The sequence below is a fragment of the Delphinus delphis genome, chromosome 3 (genome assembly GCF_949987515.2).
Source record: "Delphinus delphis chromosome 3, mDelDel1.2, whole genome shotgun sequence".
NCBI lineage: Eukaryota > Metazoa > Chordata > Mammalia > Artiodactyla > Delphinidae > Delphinus > Delphinus delphis.
Window position 1 is genome coordinate 146,501,648 of NC_082685.1, and position 15,096 is coordinate 146,516,743.

Below are 15,096 nucleotides of genomic sequence, written 5' to 3' on the forward strand. Positions count from 1 at the left end.
TGTCTTATAACATGATTTCCCTTCTTGATTTCATTGTTGATGTGTAGTGTTTGATGAGAAAAAGAAGACTCTCTTTGGACAGCTGAAGAAATACCCTGAGAAACTCATCATCCACTGCAAAGACCTCCGGGTATTCCACTTTTGTCTGAGGTACACAAAAGAAGAGGAAGTCAAAAGGGTAACTAGTCGCATGTGTTTTTAGGTTTTATTTCCCATCAGGTTTTCCCCACTTCAGTTCTTGCTTCCATTGCACGAAGGTTGAGGGGAGCCTTTCATTCTGTAAAGTTGACATTGGTTATAATCGCATGTGATTTGATTAGAATTGAGAGAGAATTTGGTAGAGCAGGACTATATTATCTTGGCACATGGCTGCATTTAATCCTTCAGTTCATAATGTGTTCATTCCCAGAGCCTGCAGAGGGTGGGAGGTGGTAAACCAGGATCAGAAGGCCGTCAGGGGAAGGGGAGGATGGAGCAGCTAGAAGCAACCCCCTTTCCCCACCTCTGACAGCCTTTCCAGAAGGCAGCAGCAGTGACCCCCAGCTCCCGGCATGAAGGAGTTGACATCTGGGAGGTCGTGGTTACGTGTGGAAGGAGGGGGAGGTACACGGTCATGGGCAAAGTGAGTCACCAAATGAGCCTGTGCTTTTGGTCCCTTACTTAATCAGGTTGCTGCAGCAAATTGAGACGTGTAACTGGGCAAACTGGTCACAATGGTTATTGTAGCTTCCAAGATTTCTCTTAAGATATTGAGGGTCTCAGACTTGCCATTGTCATGGTAGATACATCGGGGGAAATCTAGGGAGAGACCAGTTTATCTGTTGTCTTTGGCTGCAGTGAGTTAAGCCTTCTTTTCAGGTTTACTCTTAGTTTTCTTTCAGGTAGTGCGGTAGATCAGTTAGAATAATAAACATGACTCCAGTATCTGTTCTGAGCAGGAAAAAGAGTGGTGTAGACTTGGAAAATTCCCTGAGAAGCCAGAAACTTTATTTTGAATGATGATTTTAGTCATCTATCCGAACATACTTTTGTTTGGAACTTCAAACAAAAAGCATGAGGGATTGATTGCCTTATCTTCTAGAAGAAGATCCTTAAGGCCACAACAAGTAGAACAGAATAGCTAAGCATCTTGGTTATTATCTGGTCAGCTATATATCTTTGACATGTCAGATTTTTGGAGTATCTGCAAATGGGACTTAAGTTTTTTTAGTGCTTTGTTTTTGAGAAATTAGACTGTGTTTTAAAAATTGCCCTAGAAACTCAAAGCTCTTAGAAACCTGACAAAATGGTTAGCGTTCTGTTTACTTGGCATTATTTCAAGAGATCACATCACAGATACAGACCTCAATGAGAGTTAGTTAGCATGCTGCCCATCGGAGCCCATTAGCATTACGGAGACCTAGACAACTTGGGTCTTGTCTCTCAGTGTTTATCTGCCAAAAGCATGACTGTATCCATCGCTTGGTTCTTTTCCAGATTGTCAGTGGCATAATCCATCATACCCAGGCCCCTAAACTGCTGAAACGATTGTTTCTGTTTTCCTACGCGACTGCAGCACAAAACCACACAGGTAAGCTTCCATCCGCAGGTAGGCAGGCCCCTTCCAGTTCCTACCTGCAACTTCTGGGAGAAAACCCATCCATGGGTTTTGTTCCCCTCTTCTCTAGCAATGGGTCGCCTCTTGCTTGGGTGAGTCATTCAGATTTCTTTTAAAAGAAGGTTTCTATTTCTTTCCTGTGACGTTTGTTTCTTTAACTTATCTTTTAGGTTTGTTTGCTTTTTGTGAGGGATTATTTGTTTGTTGCTTATGAAAGAAAATCAATATATTATGATTGGGAATGTGAGGCTATAGAGAAGCAAAACTGAGACAAGTTTAAAATCACTCTGTCTGCCCCTGGATTCTGTTTTTCACTTTAATACACTTGGTTTCATTTCATGAGACCCTAAAAAATGTCTTGCATTCTAGAAAGTTTTTAAACAACCAGAACATGCCTTATAGCAAATGTTTGGGGGATGGGGAATGGAACAGTTGTACCTAAGAGAGCACATCAGAAAAGTAGTTTGGTTAGAAAACTTAAAATTCCAAATGTTTTCCATTCGATTCCCTGAAAAAGAGAGCAGTCTTTTAAGTAAGAAACTGTGGTCATCTGAATTAGCTATTAATAATGCCTAGCTTTGTACAGTGTTTCCACAGATGTCTGTCTTCTTCCTTCTCTGGATCTCTCCTCCTCCATCTGTCCACTTGCTCTGTCCATTCCTCTTTTTTTTTAATTCCAAATTATTAACAGTATTTTTATTTTTTTCTTCCCGTTTTATTGAGATATAATTGACACATTACTGTATAAGTGTAAGGTGTACAGCATAATCATTCGATTTACATACATCTTGAAATGATGGCCACAGGAAGTTTAGTGAACATCCATCATCTCATATAAATATAATATTAAAGAAATAGAAAAAATTTTTTTCCTTGTGATGAGAACTCTTAGGATTTACTCTAACAGCTTTTGTGTATAACGTACAACAGTGTTAATTATATTTATCGTGTGTGCATTACCTTCCTATCTGCCCATTACTCTTAACGTGAAGTTGATGTTTACCGATCCTGAGTGCCATGTGCCTTTCATCGGGGAGGTGGCGTGTTCGTTTAACTGCATATATCATGCTTTCTGGAATGCAGAGTTGCTTTGTCACTAACTGCTCATTTGGTAAATGTTTATCGAACGCTTGCTGTGGGTCACGCACCCTGGGGATATGAACAGGACTAAATCCCTGCCCTCTAAGAGCTTCAAGTCAAACAGAGTGATGTGTCCTGTGGTGGGAGGGAACGACCACGCTGGGGGAGGGAGGGCTGTCAGAGGACGAAGGCTGGTCCTGAACTGCTGGTGAAGGATGTGGAGTGGCCGGTAGGCACACAGGAGTATTTGAGGCAGCAGGACTGGCGTGTGCAGAGATGTAGATATCTGAGAGAGTAGCTTGCATTTGGGGGACTATGGTGGTCTAGTAGAAAAGGTGTGAATTTCCAGGTCTGTCCCACCTGAGTTCAAATTCTCGTCCAGCTGCCTAGTAGCTGTGTGATCCTGGGGATGGCACTTAACTCTTGGGCCTCTGTTTTCTCATTTCAAAAAATAGTGTTGTTAATGCTTCCCTTGAAGTGTTGTGAAAATTACAAATTGTTAAATGCATGGCACACAGGGCGCAGTCATTAAATGAGGGTTAATTGAGAGTGGAACTGCTTACTCAGGACAGATTATGCTCAGAGAGCTCCACTGATGTAAAGTATACTTAGCACTACTATCAGGCCAACACAAAATTTGTTCCTTAATTCAGTAAGTTCATCTTTGTGAATGGTCTTTTCACTGTAGCCATATGTATAAGTGCTGATTAGCTGGGTGCTGGCTGACAACAGCTTGTTGCAATACGAGATATACAAAATATGACTTCTTTGTTGATTGCTGTAATTTACATAAACATTTATTGGGTCTACATTTGAAAATCATACTGTATTTTTAGGAATTCTGCCACTTCCTTATATCCTGATTCTTGGTCTGGACCCAGCACAGGACGGTGTCTCGGCTTCCCAGCATGTGCTGATCTGTGTGCCGAAACCCTTACCTTGACTGACCCTGGCAGTAAGATCCCACATGCTGCGGGGCAACTAAGCCCGCGCGCCACAACTACTGAGCTCATTACCTTGTGGTGGCTTTTTGTGCCAGAAAGCCCAGGATATATAGCATCTTCTATTCTATCTGAATTCTAGCCTTCTTTTCTCCTTCCACCCTCCATTTTTTTTGATGAGTAAAGGTTATAACTGATAGATGCGAGTTGATCAATTTGCTTTTTGATTGAGTAGGGGTTTCTAGAAGTGGGTGCTTTGCAGTCTGAACATCTTTCATTTTACTGAGGCTTAATAATTCACAAATGTACTTTGGCTAAAAGGTCCTAGGAGTATTGTTACTACTTATGTCCATGGGGGAATTTATTAATATTTGCATTTATTACTTTATGGAAATTTCCTTTACTGCTGCCTGGGTTTGAATTCCATTTCTGCCATCGCCTAGCTCTGTGACCTTGGGCAAATTAATTGACCTTTCTGTGCCATATCTGTAAAATGGAGGAAATAATATTACCTACCCTGTAGAGTTGTGAGGATTGAGTTATTATATGTAATATGCTCAGGATAGTGCCTGGTGTACTAAGTGCTATGTAAGCTTAACTGTTGTTGTTGTTGTTTTGTGGTACGCGGGCCTCTCACTGTTGTGGCCTCTCCGGTTGCGGAGCACAGGCTCCAGACACACAGGCTCAGTGGCCATGGCTCACGGGCCCAGCCGCTCCGCGGCACGTGGGATCTTCCCGGACTGGGGCACGAACCCGCGTCTTCTGCATCGGCAGGCGGGCTCTCAACCACTGCGCCACCAGGGAAGCCCCTTAACTGTTGTTTTTTAATCATTATTTGTCTTATCATCCTTTGTACTATGATCTGTTTGTATTAAAAGGATTAGGTGGGAGTTTTATTAAACACTTTGTTTTTCCAGGAAGGCTTGATTTTTTTTTTGATATTTTTGTTTATTTTAAAAATTTGTTTATTTTTTTGGCTGTGTCAGGTCTTCGTTGCAGCACACGGGCTTCTCTCTAGTTGTGGCACGCAGGTTTTCTCTCTCTAGTTGTGGCACGCAGGCTCCAGAGCGTGTGGGCTCTGTAGTTTGTGGCACGTGGCCTCTCTCGTTGAGGCGTGCGAGCTCAGTAGTTGTGGCGCGCGGGCTTAGTTGCCCCGTGGCATGTGGGATCTCAGTTTCCCGACCAGGGATCAAACCCATGTCCCCTGCATTGGAAAGTGGATTCTTTACCACTGGACCACCAGGGAGGTCCCAAGGCTTGTTTTTTTAAGATGTGCACAGGCTTGAATGAACTGATTTGTGTAAATACCCAGGGGTTGGGCTTCCCTGGTGGCGCAGTGGTTGAGAGTCCGTCTGCCGATGCAGGGGACATGGGTTCGTGCCCCGGTCCGGGAGGATCCCACATGCCGCGGAGCAGCTGGGCCCATGAGCCATGGCCGCTGAGCCTGCGCGTCCGGAGCCTGTGCTCCGCAATGGGAGAGGCCACAACACTGAGAGGCCCGCGTACCACAAATAAAAAAAAAAATAACCAAGGGTGTTTGGCACCCGTCACCCCCATCAAGCTGTTCTGTGACTTGGGAGAGGACCAAGGACACACCTGCTGGGCTGCAAGAGTAGTGCTCCTGGGCACTTCCTCCTAGCAGGTAGCGGCAAGGTTAGGGACAGAAGTCCCCGTCACTGTGATGTGGCCCTTGGCTTGCAGGCCCTGACCTTCACCATAGCTGTCTGATTTGTTTCTAGCCCTCAGAAACCAGGTGTCACACTGAAAACGCCTCTTCTGGGCAGTGCGTCTTCACACTGAAGGAGGCTTCACACTCAGCAATCTGGCATGCTGTGCAAATGGGTTTGCCATCTTATGCACACATTGGTAGGGCTAAAAATATTTTATTATTTTAGCATTTGTGCCAAGCCTGTCTTTTAGTGCTGCACAGGATCTTTTTATGTTATATAAATTATCTCATGGTCAGATGACTGAAAATGGAGCTATAAATTACTTTTGCACGGAATGGATGCTTTCGCCCAGCACAAAAGACAGAGCCTCACTCATAATTTTGGATGAATGACAGAAAAAAGGAACCAGGTTAGGATGAAGCAGTGAGTTCATTCTGTGGGGATAAAAATGGGCTTAGTGGAGGAAGTTGGGGCCCGAGGAGCCACTTTCACACCATTAAAATACCAGGGCTTCCCGACAAGATTTTACTGTCTTTCTCAATTTGTTTTGTTAGCTACTGACCCCAAGAACCATGCCGTAATGTTTGACACACTTCAGGACTGGTGTTGGGAGCTGGAGCGGACCAAAGGCAACATGAAGTACAAAGCAGTGAGTGTCAATGAAGGCTATAAAGTCTGTGAAAGGTAAGCTCTCAGTGTTGTGCTTTGCTTCTTGAACAGCTTTGTTGAGATTCAATTCACATGCCATACAATTCGCCTGTTTGAAGTGTGCAGTGTTTTTTAGCACAGACACAGGGTTGTGCAACCATCACTGCGGTCAATTTTAGAATATCTTCGTCCTCCCCCAAATAACCCCTTACCCCTTAGTAGTCACTCCCCATTCCCCCGCTCCCCACTGCCCCAGCCCTAGACAGCCACTAACTACTTTCTGTCTCTATAGATTTGCCTGTTCTTGGCATTTCACATAAATGGAACCATATAATACGTGGTCTTTGTGCCTGGCTTTGTTCACTTAACATAATGTTGTCAAGGCTCATGCATGTTTAGCATGTATCAGGATTTCATTGTTTTATTACTGCTGAATAATATCCCATGATATGGGTATACCATATTTTATTTATCCATTCATCAGTTGATGGACACTGGCTTCTTTTCACGTTTTGGCTACTATGAATATGCTGCTACAAACATTAGTATACAAGGTTTCATATGGACATGTATTTTCAGTTCTCCTGGGTATATTCCTAGGGGTGGAATTGGTGGGTCATATAGTAACTCTGCGTTTAACCTTTTGAGGAACTGTCAGACTGTTTTCCATAGCCACTGAACCATTTTTACACTCCCATCAGCAACGTTATGAGGGTTCCACTTTCTCCACATTGATACTGTGCTTTTTTAAGAAACTCTTAAAGTATCCCTTAAAACATTCAGAAGTGAATTTGTCTTTTCCTTCCCATTATTATATCTGTAATCTAAATGTATAACTTTTAGAGGCATTTCTGAATTTATATCATATTTGCTTTCCTTTTATCAAGCGTTTTATTTATTCATTCAATAAACATTTTTTTAATATAAATTTATTTATTTTTGGCCGCATTGGGTCCTCGTTGCTACGCACGGGCCCCCTCTAGTTGCGGTGAGCGGGGGCCACTCTTTGTCACGGTGCGCGGGCTTCTCATTGCAGTGGCTTCTCTTGTTGTGGAGCACGGGCTCTAGGCGCGCGGGCTCAGTAGTTGTGGCTCACGGGCTCCAGAGCACAGGCTCAGCAGTTGTGGCGCACAGGCTTAGTTGCTCCGCGGCAGGTGGGATCTTCCTGGACCAGGGCTCGAATCCGTGTCCCCTGCTTTGGCAGGCAGATTCCTAACCACTGCGCCACCAGGGAAGTCCCTCAATAAACATTTCTGAGGGTCTCCTATGTGCCTGACAGTGTCCTGGCTACTGAAGATAGAGCCTAAAAATCCCTGCCCTCATGAAGCTTTCGTTCTAGAGGAGGAAAATGATGATAGAATAAGTGAGTAATTATAGTGTATTAAGAGGTAATAAGTGCTATGGAGAAAAATAGATCAGGCCAGGGACTGGGGCGTGCTGGAGATGTTGGCAGGAGGGTTGGTCAGGCAGAGGGAACAGCAGGTGCAAAGGCCCTGAGGTGGAATCTTGTTTGGCTTGTGTGAGGAACAGCGAGGAGCCCAGGGGTTGGAGAGGAGTGAGCAGGGGACAGAGCAGTAGGAGGTGTGATCAGGGAGGAGACGGCCGGCTGGGTGCTGATGGGCAGGGAGGGTTTCAGAATTTATAGTGCAGTGCGGAGGAGTTTGAGCAGAGGCGTGATGTGATCTCACCTACATTTTTAAAGGATGACTCTGTGTGATCCTTTTTTTGAAACTTGAATCTTACTGTTTTGGAACATAATCCTCAACACCCTGCTGACAGTTTCAGAAAATTAGTATTTTCCTAGAGCATTTTGTACTTACGGTTCCGAGGGGCCTTTTCAGTAGATCAGTTTTTTGGGGTTTTTTTGGGTTTTTTTTGTTTTTTTTGCGGTACGCGGCCCTCTCACTGTTGCGGCCTCTCCCGTTGCGGAGCACAGGCTCTGGACGCGCAGGCCCAGTGGCCATGGCTCACGGGCCCAGCCGCTCCGCAGCATGTGGGATCCTCCCGGACCGGGGCACGAACCCATGTCCCCTGCATCGGCAGGCGGACTCTCAACCACTGCGCCACCAGGGAAGCCCCAGTAGATCAGTTCTGATTTTGATCAGTCTCAGGCACTTATAAGGTTAGCCCTCTCGTTACAGCACAAACTAGGGTGACAGTGGGGAGGAGCCTGCAGGGCAGGTGTCGGATCACACCCCCCATAACCACGCTGCCCCTCCTCCCCTCTTTATAGTCACAAAGCTTGGAAAGGGAGAACAAGCGCTCAGTCAGGAGGAGGTCAGAAAGCCCTGCTCCTAGGAGGTGATATTTTGTAATGTGATGTTGACACTGATAGAAGGCATGCCCATTCCCAGGATCCTGCCACATACTGATTAAATTCATTGGTATTTGCATAGGTGTCAGCACATCAGAAATATACCAGGTAGAGAAGGTGGGTGGAGTGGGGTGTCAGGGGGTTCTAATTAGTGGTCAGGGGGGAGAATGGAGCCTCAGCGAGATTTTGCTGCTCAGAGCACTCGGTGCAGACTCAGTCCCCCTGGACTGCCCCAGCCATGCACTCGCCCCTGCGCTTCTGCCCCACAGGGGTGATACAGGAAAAGCTGTGCTTTGTTTCTTACCTGGCACTGTGGTAGCTGCCTGCATGGTCTCCCCCACCCACTCTGGCCCGCGGCATCCATTCTTCCCCTGCTTCATTGGCTCCTTGCTGTTCATGGTAGAGAGGATAAAACTTCGAACAGGCCCTTCATGGCTTGCCTCATGCCTAACTCTCCAGCTTTGCGTGTACCCCTCCAGCCACCCTGAGTCCCTCCTGTGGGCCTTGCCTGTGCGGTCTGTCTAGGATGCTCCTTTTGCATCCAGTTTTACTAATGAGTTACCTCCACTTCATCGGTCAGATCTCTGCCCAGGTGTCTCTTTTAGGGAGTCTTCCCAAGACTAGATGAGGTCTCCCGTGAGAGCTTTCATTGCACTGTGTGCCTCTCTCCTTAGCACCTCCTCCGATCGTGAGTTTATTCTTATCTGTATCACCATTTGGTTAATGTTTGTTTCTGCAGCCCATCAGTCCTGGGGAATCAAGGACACTGTTTTGGTTCATCTTTATATCCTCAGTACCAAGTATAGTGCCTGACTTATAAGACCCACTCAATAAATTGGGAACAGTGAATAAATTAATGAAAGCCCCAGTGGTAAGAGAAGACCCCGGCCAGTTTGGATAAGAATAAGAAACTGAGTGTCTACTTTGCCTTCTCCTGAAAAGGCTTTCTTCATGCCACCTCCCTGTGAAGGTATAAGAAGGTCCTCAGCCCTGTCGGGACTGTGTAACACAGGGGAACCTAGGAATTGATGCAGCCACAGGAAGACACTGCTGCTCTGGTGGTGTCGCTCTGGGGGTTCCCTCACCCTAACTGAGGTGGCGCCTAAGAGGATCATACAACCTTCCTTGAATAAGGTCAGCTTATATGTGGAGAGGCTGTTTACTTTGTATTCAAAACTCCTCCTGGTGACTAAAATGAGTGCTGTCCCAGGTGGGAGGGTCAGTTGCTTGTAGACATCGGGAGTCTCCCAGCAGAGCCTCCGTAGAACCACCTTGAGTTCACTGGGACAGGAGGGGACATCACAAACCTCCCCACTGGTGCAGAGCTGTCCCTCTCTTTGCAGCCTCCTTTCTTCAGTGACTGCATGGTACACACGCTAGTACACTGGGTTCTGACATTTTTTTCCCCGTTGGTGAAACACTGTTTATGAGGCACAATTAACTTGTGAAATGTTCAACCACACTAGTAGAGGAAGTCATGGAAATTTTTTAAAGCAGTGTGGCCCCATCCCAACTTTGTCGAATGAGCCTCTGGGGAAGGAGCTGAGAATCTGGTTTACACAAAGCCCACGGGCGACTCTCCTGTGAGGGCTGGGAAACACTTGTCTGTTTGTAAGTTGCCATCTAAGGCGCTGCTTCTCATGGTTGACTGTGCAGCCCAGTCCCCTGGGGAGCTTGTGAAAGTGCAGATTCTGCTCCTGTAGGCCGGGGCTGCTCTCCTTCTAAGTGTCCCGGTAATGCTGCTGTACACTTTGACTAGCAGGACCTTCTAGAACAACAGCTGTCATCCTGATTACACACCTGGAGAGCTTTGACACCTCTGATATTTCATAGTTCTGTGGTGGAGCCTGGACACTGGGAATTTTTAAATCTTCCTGTGTGATTTTAACAGGCAGCCTGAGTTTGAGAGTCATTGATCTGTGAAGAGGTTTTTGCTTCAGTGACAGCACCTGAAGAAGGGATAGTAAGCCCACCCACTCAAGCGGACGTGAAAGAAAATATTCCAAGCACTTCGGAACCTCTAAAGCCAAATAATTCTTCTACGTTTTAATGGTCTGAGGTATCTTAGCCTTGACCAGTTGTTCCCAAACCTGGTTTTACATCACAATATTATGGGAGCTTTGTTCCTTTTAATTACCTTTAAGATTTTTTTTTTTAAGTGGAAAATTTCAAGCAGTATAAAAGAAAAGAGAATTTGATGAATTCCTTTAACCCGTCACCCAGCTTCAACAGTTACTAACTCATGGCTAGTCTCTGTGCCTCTACCTACTCCAACCCTCCCCCTCCCCCATCCTGCCCAACTATTTTGAAATAAATCCTAGAGCTCATCACATTTCATTCGTAAATATTTAAGTTTTACATCTCTAAGGATGAAGGACTCTTTTTATAAACATAAAAGCATTATCACACCTTTCACATTTAACATTTGATTCCTTAATATCATTCAGTACCCAGTCAAGTGTTGAGATTTTTCCCATTGTTTTATAAATTCTCAAAACAATTTATTTTTCATCGTTTTATCTGTTTTATCATTAATCAAGATTCAGTGAGGGACTTCCCTGATGGCTCAGTGGTTAAGAATCCACCTGCCAATGCAGGGGACACGAGTTCAATCCTGGTCTGGAAAGGTCCCACATGTCGTGGAGCAACTAAGCCCGTGTGCCACAACTGCTGAGCCTGTGCTCTAGAGCCCGCGAGCCACAACTACTGAGCCCATGCGCTGTAACTACTGAAGCCCGCGTGCTCTAGGGCCCATGTGCCGCAGCTACTGAAGGCTGCGTGCCTGGAGCCTGTGCTCCACAACAAGAGAAGCCACCACAATAAGAAGCCTGCCCACTGCAACGAAGAGTACCCCTTGCTCGCCACAAGTAGAGAAAGCCCACGTGCAGCAACGAAGACCCAACGCAGCCAAAAAAAAAAGATTCGATGAGATTGATATCTTGAAAACTGATAGGTTTCTTAAACTTCTTAATCTATAGAGTCTCACACTATTAGCTTTTTCTTGCAGTTTATTTGAAGAAACCAGGCCACTTGACTGATAGTTAGTTTCCTACGGTCTGGATTTTGATGAGTACATTGCCATGGTGATTTTATTCATGAGGAAACAGACCCAGAGAGGTGGGGCAACTTACCTAGGGTTACACAGAATCAGAGGCAGAGCTAGGATTTAGATTCCTGATTGATTTCGACAGAGACGGTTCATCTGCACTGGTTCTTCTTAAGAGGGAAATGTGGTCCATGTCATGACACTCTGCTTAACTTCCTGTGTTCATTGACGTTGAGCTTTCATATTTAATGAATTAACTCCAGCACTAAAACCGATGACATCTCTTTCTTCTAGGTTGCCAGCATACTTTGTTGTCCCCACCCCTCTTCCTGAGGAGGACGTGCCACGCTTCCATGGTCATGGCATACCAGTAAGTGCATCTGGAAACCCTAAATGCATGGCTTGCTCATTGGCCCATCCTGGCAGATTATCCTACTTAAAGCCCTTGGCTTTGGTATTAAAGAGTTTGTCCTCAGTCCAAGAGCAATCTAAAAATATCTTAGGGACTCCCTAGAGGAGCCTCTTTGATAATGAGGTTCCTGGGGTCAGAGTTCTAAAGTTTTCACAGATGCACTGGAGTTCTTAGCAGAGACATCTTTAAAGAGCTTTTGGGGGATTACAGGCCAGTCTGGTGTTGAAAGCCAGCCTAATTTAACACCTAAATTGTTTTGAGGCTGAGCCGACCCGTAAGGGTAGTAGAGTTTAAGGTTCCTCTTGGCCCACACCAATTAATCTTGAATGGGCATGGCCGAGTTTCCTCCCAGAGACAACATGCAGAGCTTGCTTAGTTTTCACAGAATAGACTGGGATGGGAGCCATATTTAGTGTGTCACTGATCAGAGAAAGCAAGACCCTGGCAGTTATTCCAGTTTCTGATTGGCAGTTGGGAGTTGCCAAGCCTGCAGGGAATTGAGTACAGAATGAGAATTACAGACAAATGCTGTGCTATGCACATGGCTGGTTCACCAAAAAGGTCACTCCTGTAATGGGAGGTGACATGTCTAAGCAGGGGTCACATGCCCAGAAGTGTATGCAGGCCAGGTGGGTAATGAGTGTGGTCCTTGCAATGAAGCAGAGACCCTCTGCCTGGATGAAGGGCTGGCTGCTCTTCTCTGCCGGCCCGTTTGTGCCATGTGGGAATACGGGCCTGGTCTTGCCAGATGTCCAGACTTCGCAGGAGAAATCAGAGACGTGGATTTTTATGTGAGTTTTCCCGATCTCTAAATGTGTGCAGCTGTTCACAACTGATTCACATGTTTAAAAAGCATGTCTTTGGGCCAGAGTTGGTTCACGTGCCACCAGTGTGCCACCTTTGATTTAGAGCAGTGGTTCTCAAACTTTCTGGTCTCAGGACTCTTTACACTCTTAAAAAGCATTGAGGGTCTCAAAGAGTTTTTGTTTATGTGGTTGTATCTGTTGATATTTGCCATATTAGAGATTAAAACTGAAAAACTGCTTAATGTTTATTTTAGTAAAAAACTCATTACATGTTAACATAAAAATTTCTGTGAAAAATAACTATATTGTCCAAACCAAAAAAATAGAATAGTACTGTTTTACATTTTTGAAAATAGAAGACAGCTACATTCTCACATCTTCTTACTTCCTTCAGTCTGTTGTGGTATATTAGGGTGTGGTTGAAGTACATGAAGAAAATCCAGCCTCACACGGATGTGTATTTGGGAAAGGGAGGAGTATTTAATAGCCTTTTCAGAGAATATGAAAATATTATTCTTTGACAGTATACCGAAAAATTGCTAAGTGGTGGTTTCATAAAGATTAATTGCAATAAGGAATCTGAAAACATAGTCAATGAACTTTTCATTCACTGCTAAATTAAAATCCATTGGTCTGTCTTGTACTTTGAATGGGTCTTAAAACATGCATGATTTAAAAACATAATACATTGGTCGTTTAGAAAGTATTAGCTCACTAGGTTATACAGGTCATACAAATTTTTTTAAAAAAATAAATTTATTTATTTTTATTTTTGGCTGCGTTGGGTCTTCGTTGCTGCGCACGGGCTTTCTCTAGTTGCGGTGAGCGGGGGCTACTCTTTGTTAGAGCGCGCAGGCTTCTCATTGCAGTGGCTTCTCTTGTTGCTGAGCACGGGCTCTAGGCGCGCGGGCTTCAGTAGTTGTGGTATGTGGGCTCAGTTGTTGTGGCTCACGGGCTCTAGAGCACAGGCTCAGTAGTTGTGGCACACGGGCTTAGTTGCTCCGCGGCATGTGGGATCTTCCCGGACCAGGGCTCGAACCCGTGTCCCCTGCATTGGCAGGCAGATTCTTAACCACTGCGCCACCAGGGAAGTCCCAGGTCATCCAAATATTGACATGCTTTCTTAGATAAAAATCACGTTTGTTAATATCATCCCTGTCTCATCAGGAAAGTCTTTAAATATTGGGAATTTGTCCAGCTAAAAAGGCAGAGACTTGTTTTACAAAATTCTAATTTTTGCTTGAAAGTTCAACTTTTATCATTGGCAACAAATTGTCAGTTGTTTTCCTTAAGGGGATAGGCTCACTTCATTCTTCTTTTTTGGGTTTTTTTCCCCTAAAGAATGAATGTCTGCCAGATACCAAAGTCTGAACACCCGTAGTTTGTCTGTCATTCACTCTTTCAGTTACAAGAATACAGCAGGTAGCTCAGCTCTCGAGTCAGTCTCATAGGTGCTTTTCCCTGAGACAAACACTTCCATGCTTTGTTTCCACTCCATCACACAGAATATAAAAAATATTAGTATTAAATATTAAATGTAGTGATCAAGATTAATATAATTCATAATGTTTAGTTCTTCATTATGGACATTCTGAAGTGAAACAATTATTTTTCTTCAAGTTTGTGGCAGTGAAGAATACAGTGGCGACCAGTGCTGTTGGTAGCAATACCTTGGTCGGTACCAAGGCACCAGCAGTTGTAACACTATCAGTGCCAATGTCAACACAGTGAAAAAGACAAATTATATCTTAGTAATATTCTCAGACCACCTGTAAGGGAGGGTCTTGGGATCTGTAGACAACATTTTGAGAATGTTTTAGAAGAATGAACATGAGGGTCTTCATCCGTCAACCTTTCATAGATGACTCTAGGAGAAGGGGTATGCTCTGTGGGAAGAAACCAAGATGAATTGTCCACACACTTGGGAATAGGCTGCTTCTCCATCCAGCATTATATGAAATTTCACTACTCTCTGTTCTAGCCAGGCCTTGGGGCTGAGAAGTAGAAACTGTCCTGAGAAGACCTGTCCTGAGGAGTCCGCAACAGAACTTTGATAGAAACTGTAGGAAGGCATTCTCATTTTATTAGATCAGCCATAATGATGTGTCCTGAAAGTCGTAGTGGAGCTTGTGATGCATGGACAGTGGAAAAATACTACACAAAATGGAGTTTACACATTCACTCAGGGAGCACAGCTCTCAATACACATCACGTAAAATTTACCACTGGTGACAGTGAATATGTTCACAACGTTGTACAGCCGTTATCGCTAGTCTGAGAACATTTCCGTATCTCTGCTTTTTCACCCTGACTTTTCATCTAGTCTGGTCTTTCCTGCCTCCACTTAACTCCTGTTCGGGGAAGACCTGCATCATTTGTGATTTCAGTCATGCCCTTGCTGCCATTCTAGAGACTGTGGCCTCCTGGACCCTCTGCTGTACTCCAGTCCTGAGTATTTATGCTTTTGCTGCGGGGCTAGTGAACATTGCTACAGATTGTTCAGACCAAACAGCAGAGCGTTTTAATGGGATACGTGAAAACTGTTACCTTGCTTCACTTGGGCCCCTGTTCTGCTCAGCAGC

The 15,096-nt window shown here is 44.8% G+C and overlaps 1 protein-coding gene across 1 annotated transcript in view; it reads left to right on the forward strand.

Moving 5' to 3' along the window:
• Positions 1-15,096, forward strand: part of MTMR12 (myotubularin related protein 12) — a 65,658-nt gene that overhangs the window by 31,614 nt on the left and 18,948 nt on the right. The window contains exons 5-8 of the mRNA XM_060009631.1: positions 48-178; positions 1,477-1,570; positions 5,843-5,972; positions 11,591-11,666. Coding sequence (XP_059865614.1) covers positions 48-178; positions 1,477-1,570; positions 5,843-5,972; positions 11,591-11,666 — 431 coding nt within the window. The remainder of the gene's footprint in view (positions 1-47; positions 179-1,476; positions 1,571-5,842; positions 5,973-11,590; positions 11,667-15,096) is intronic.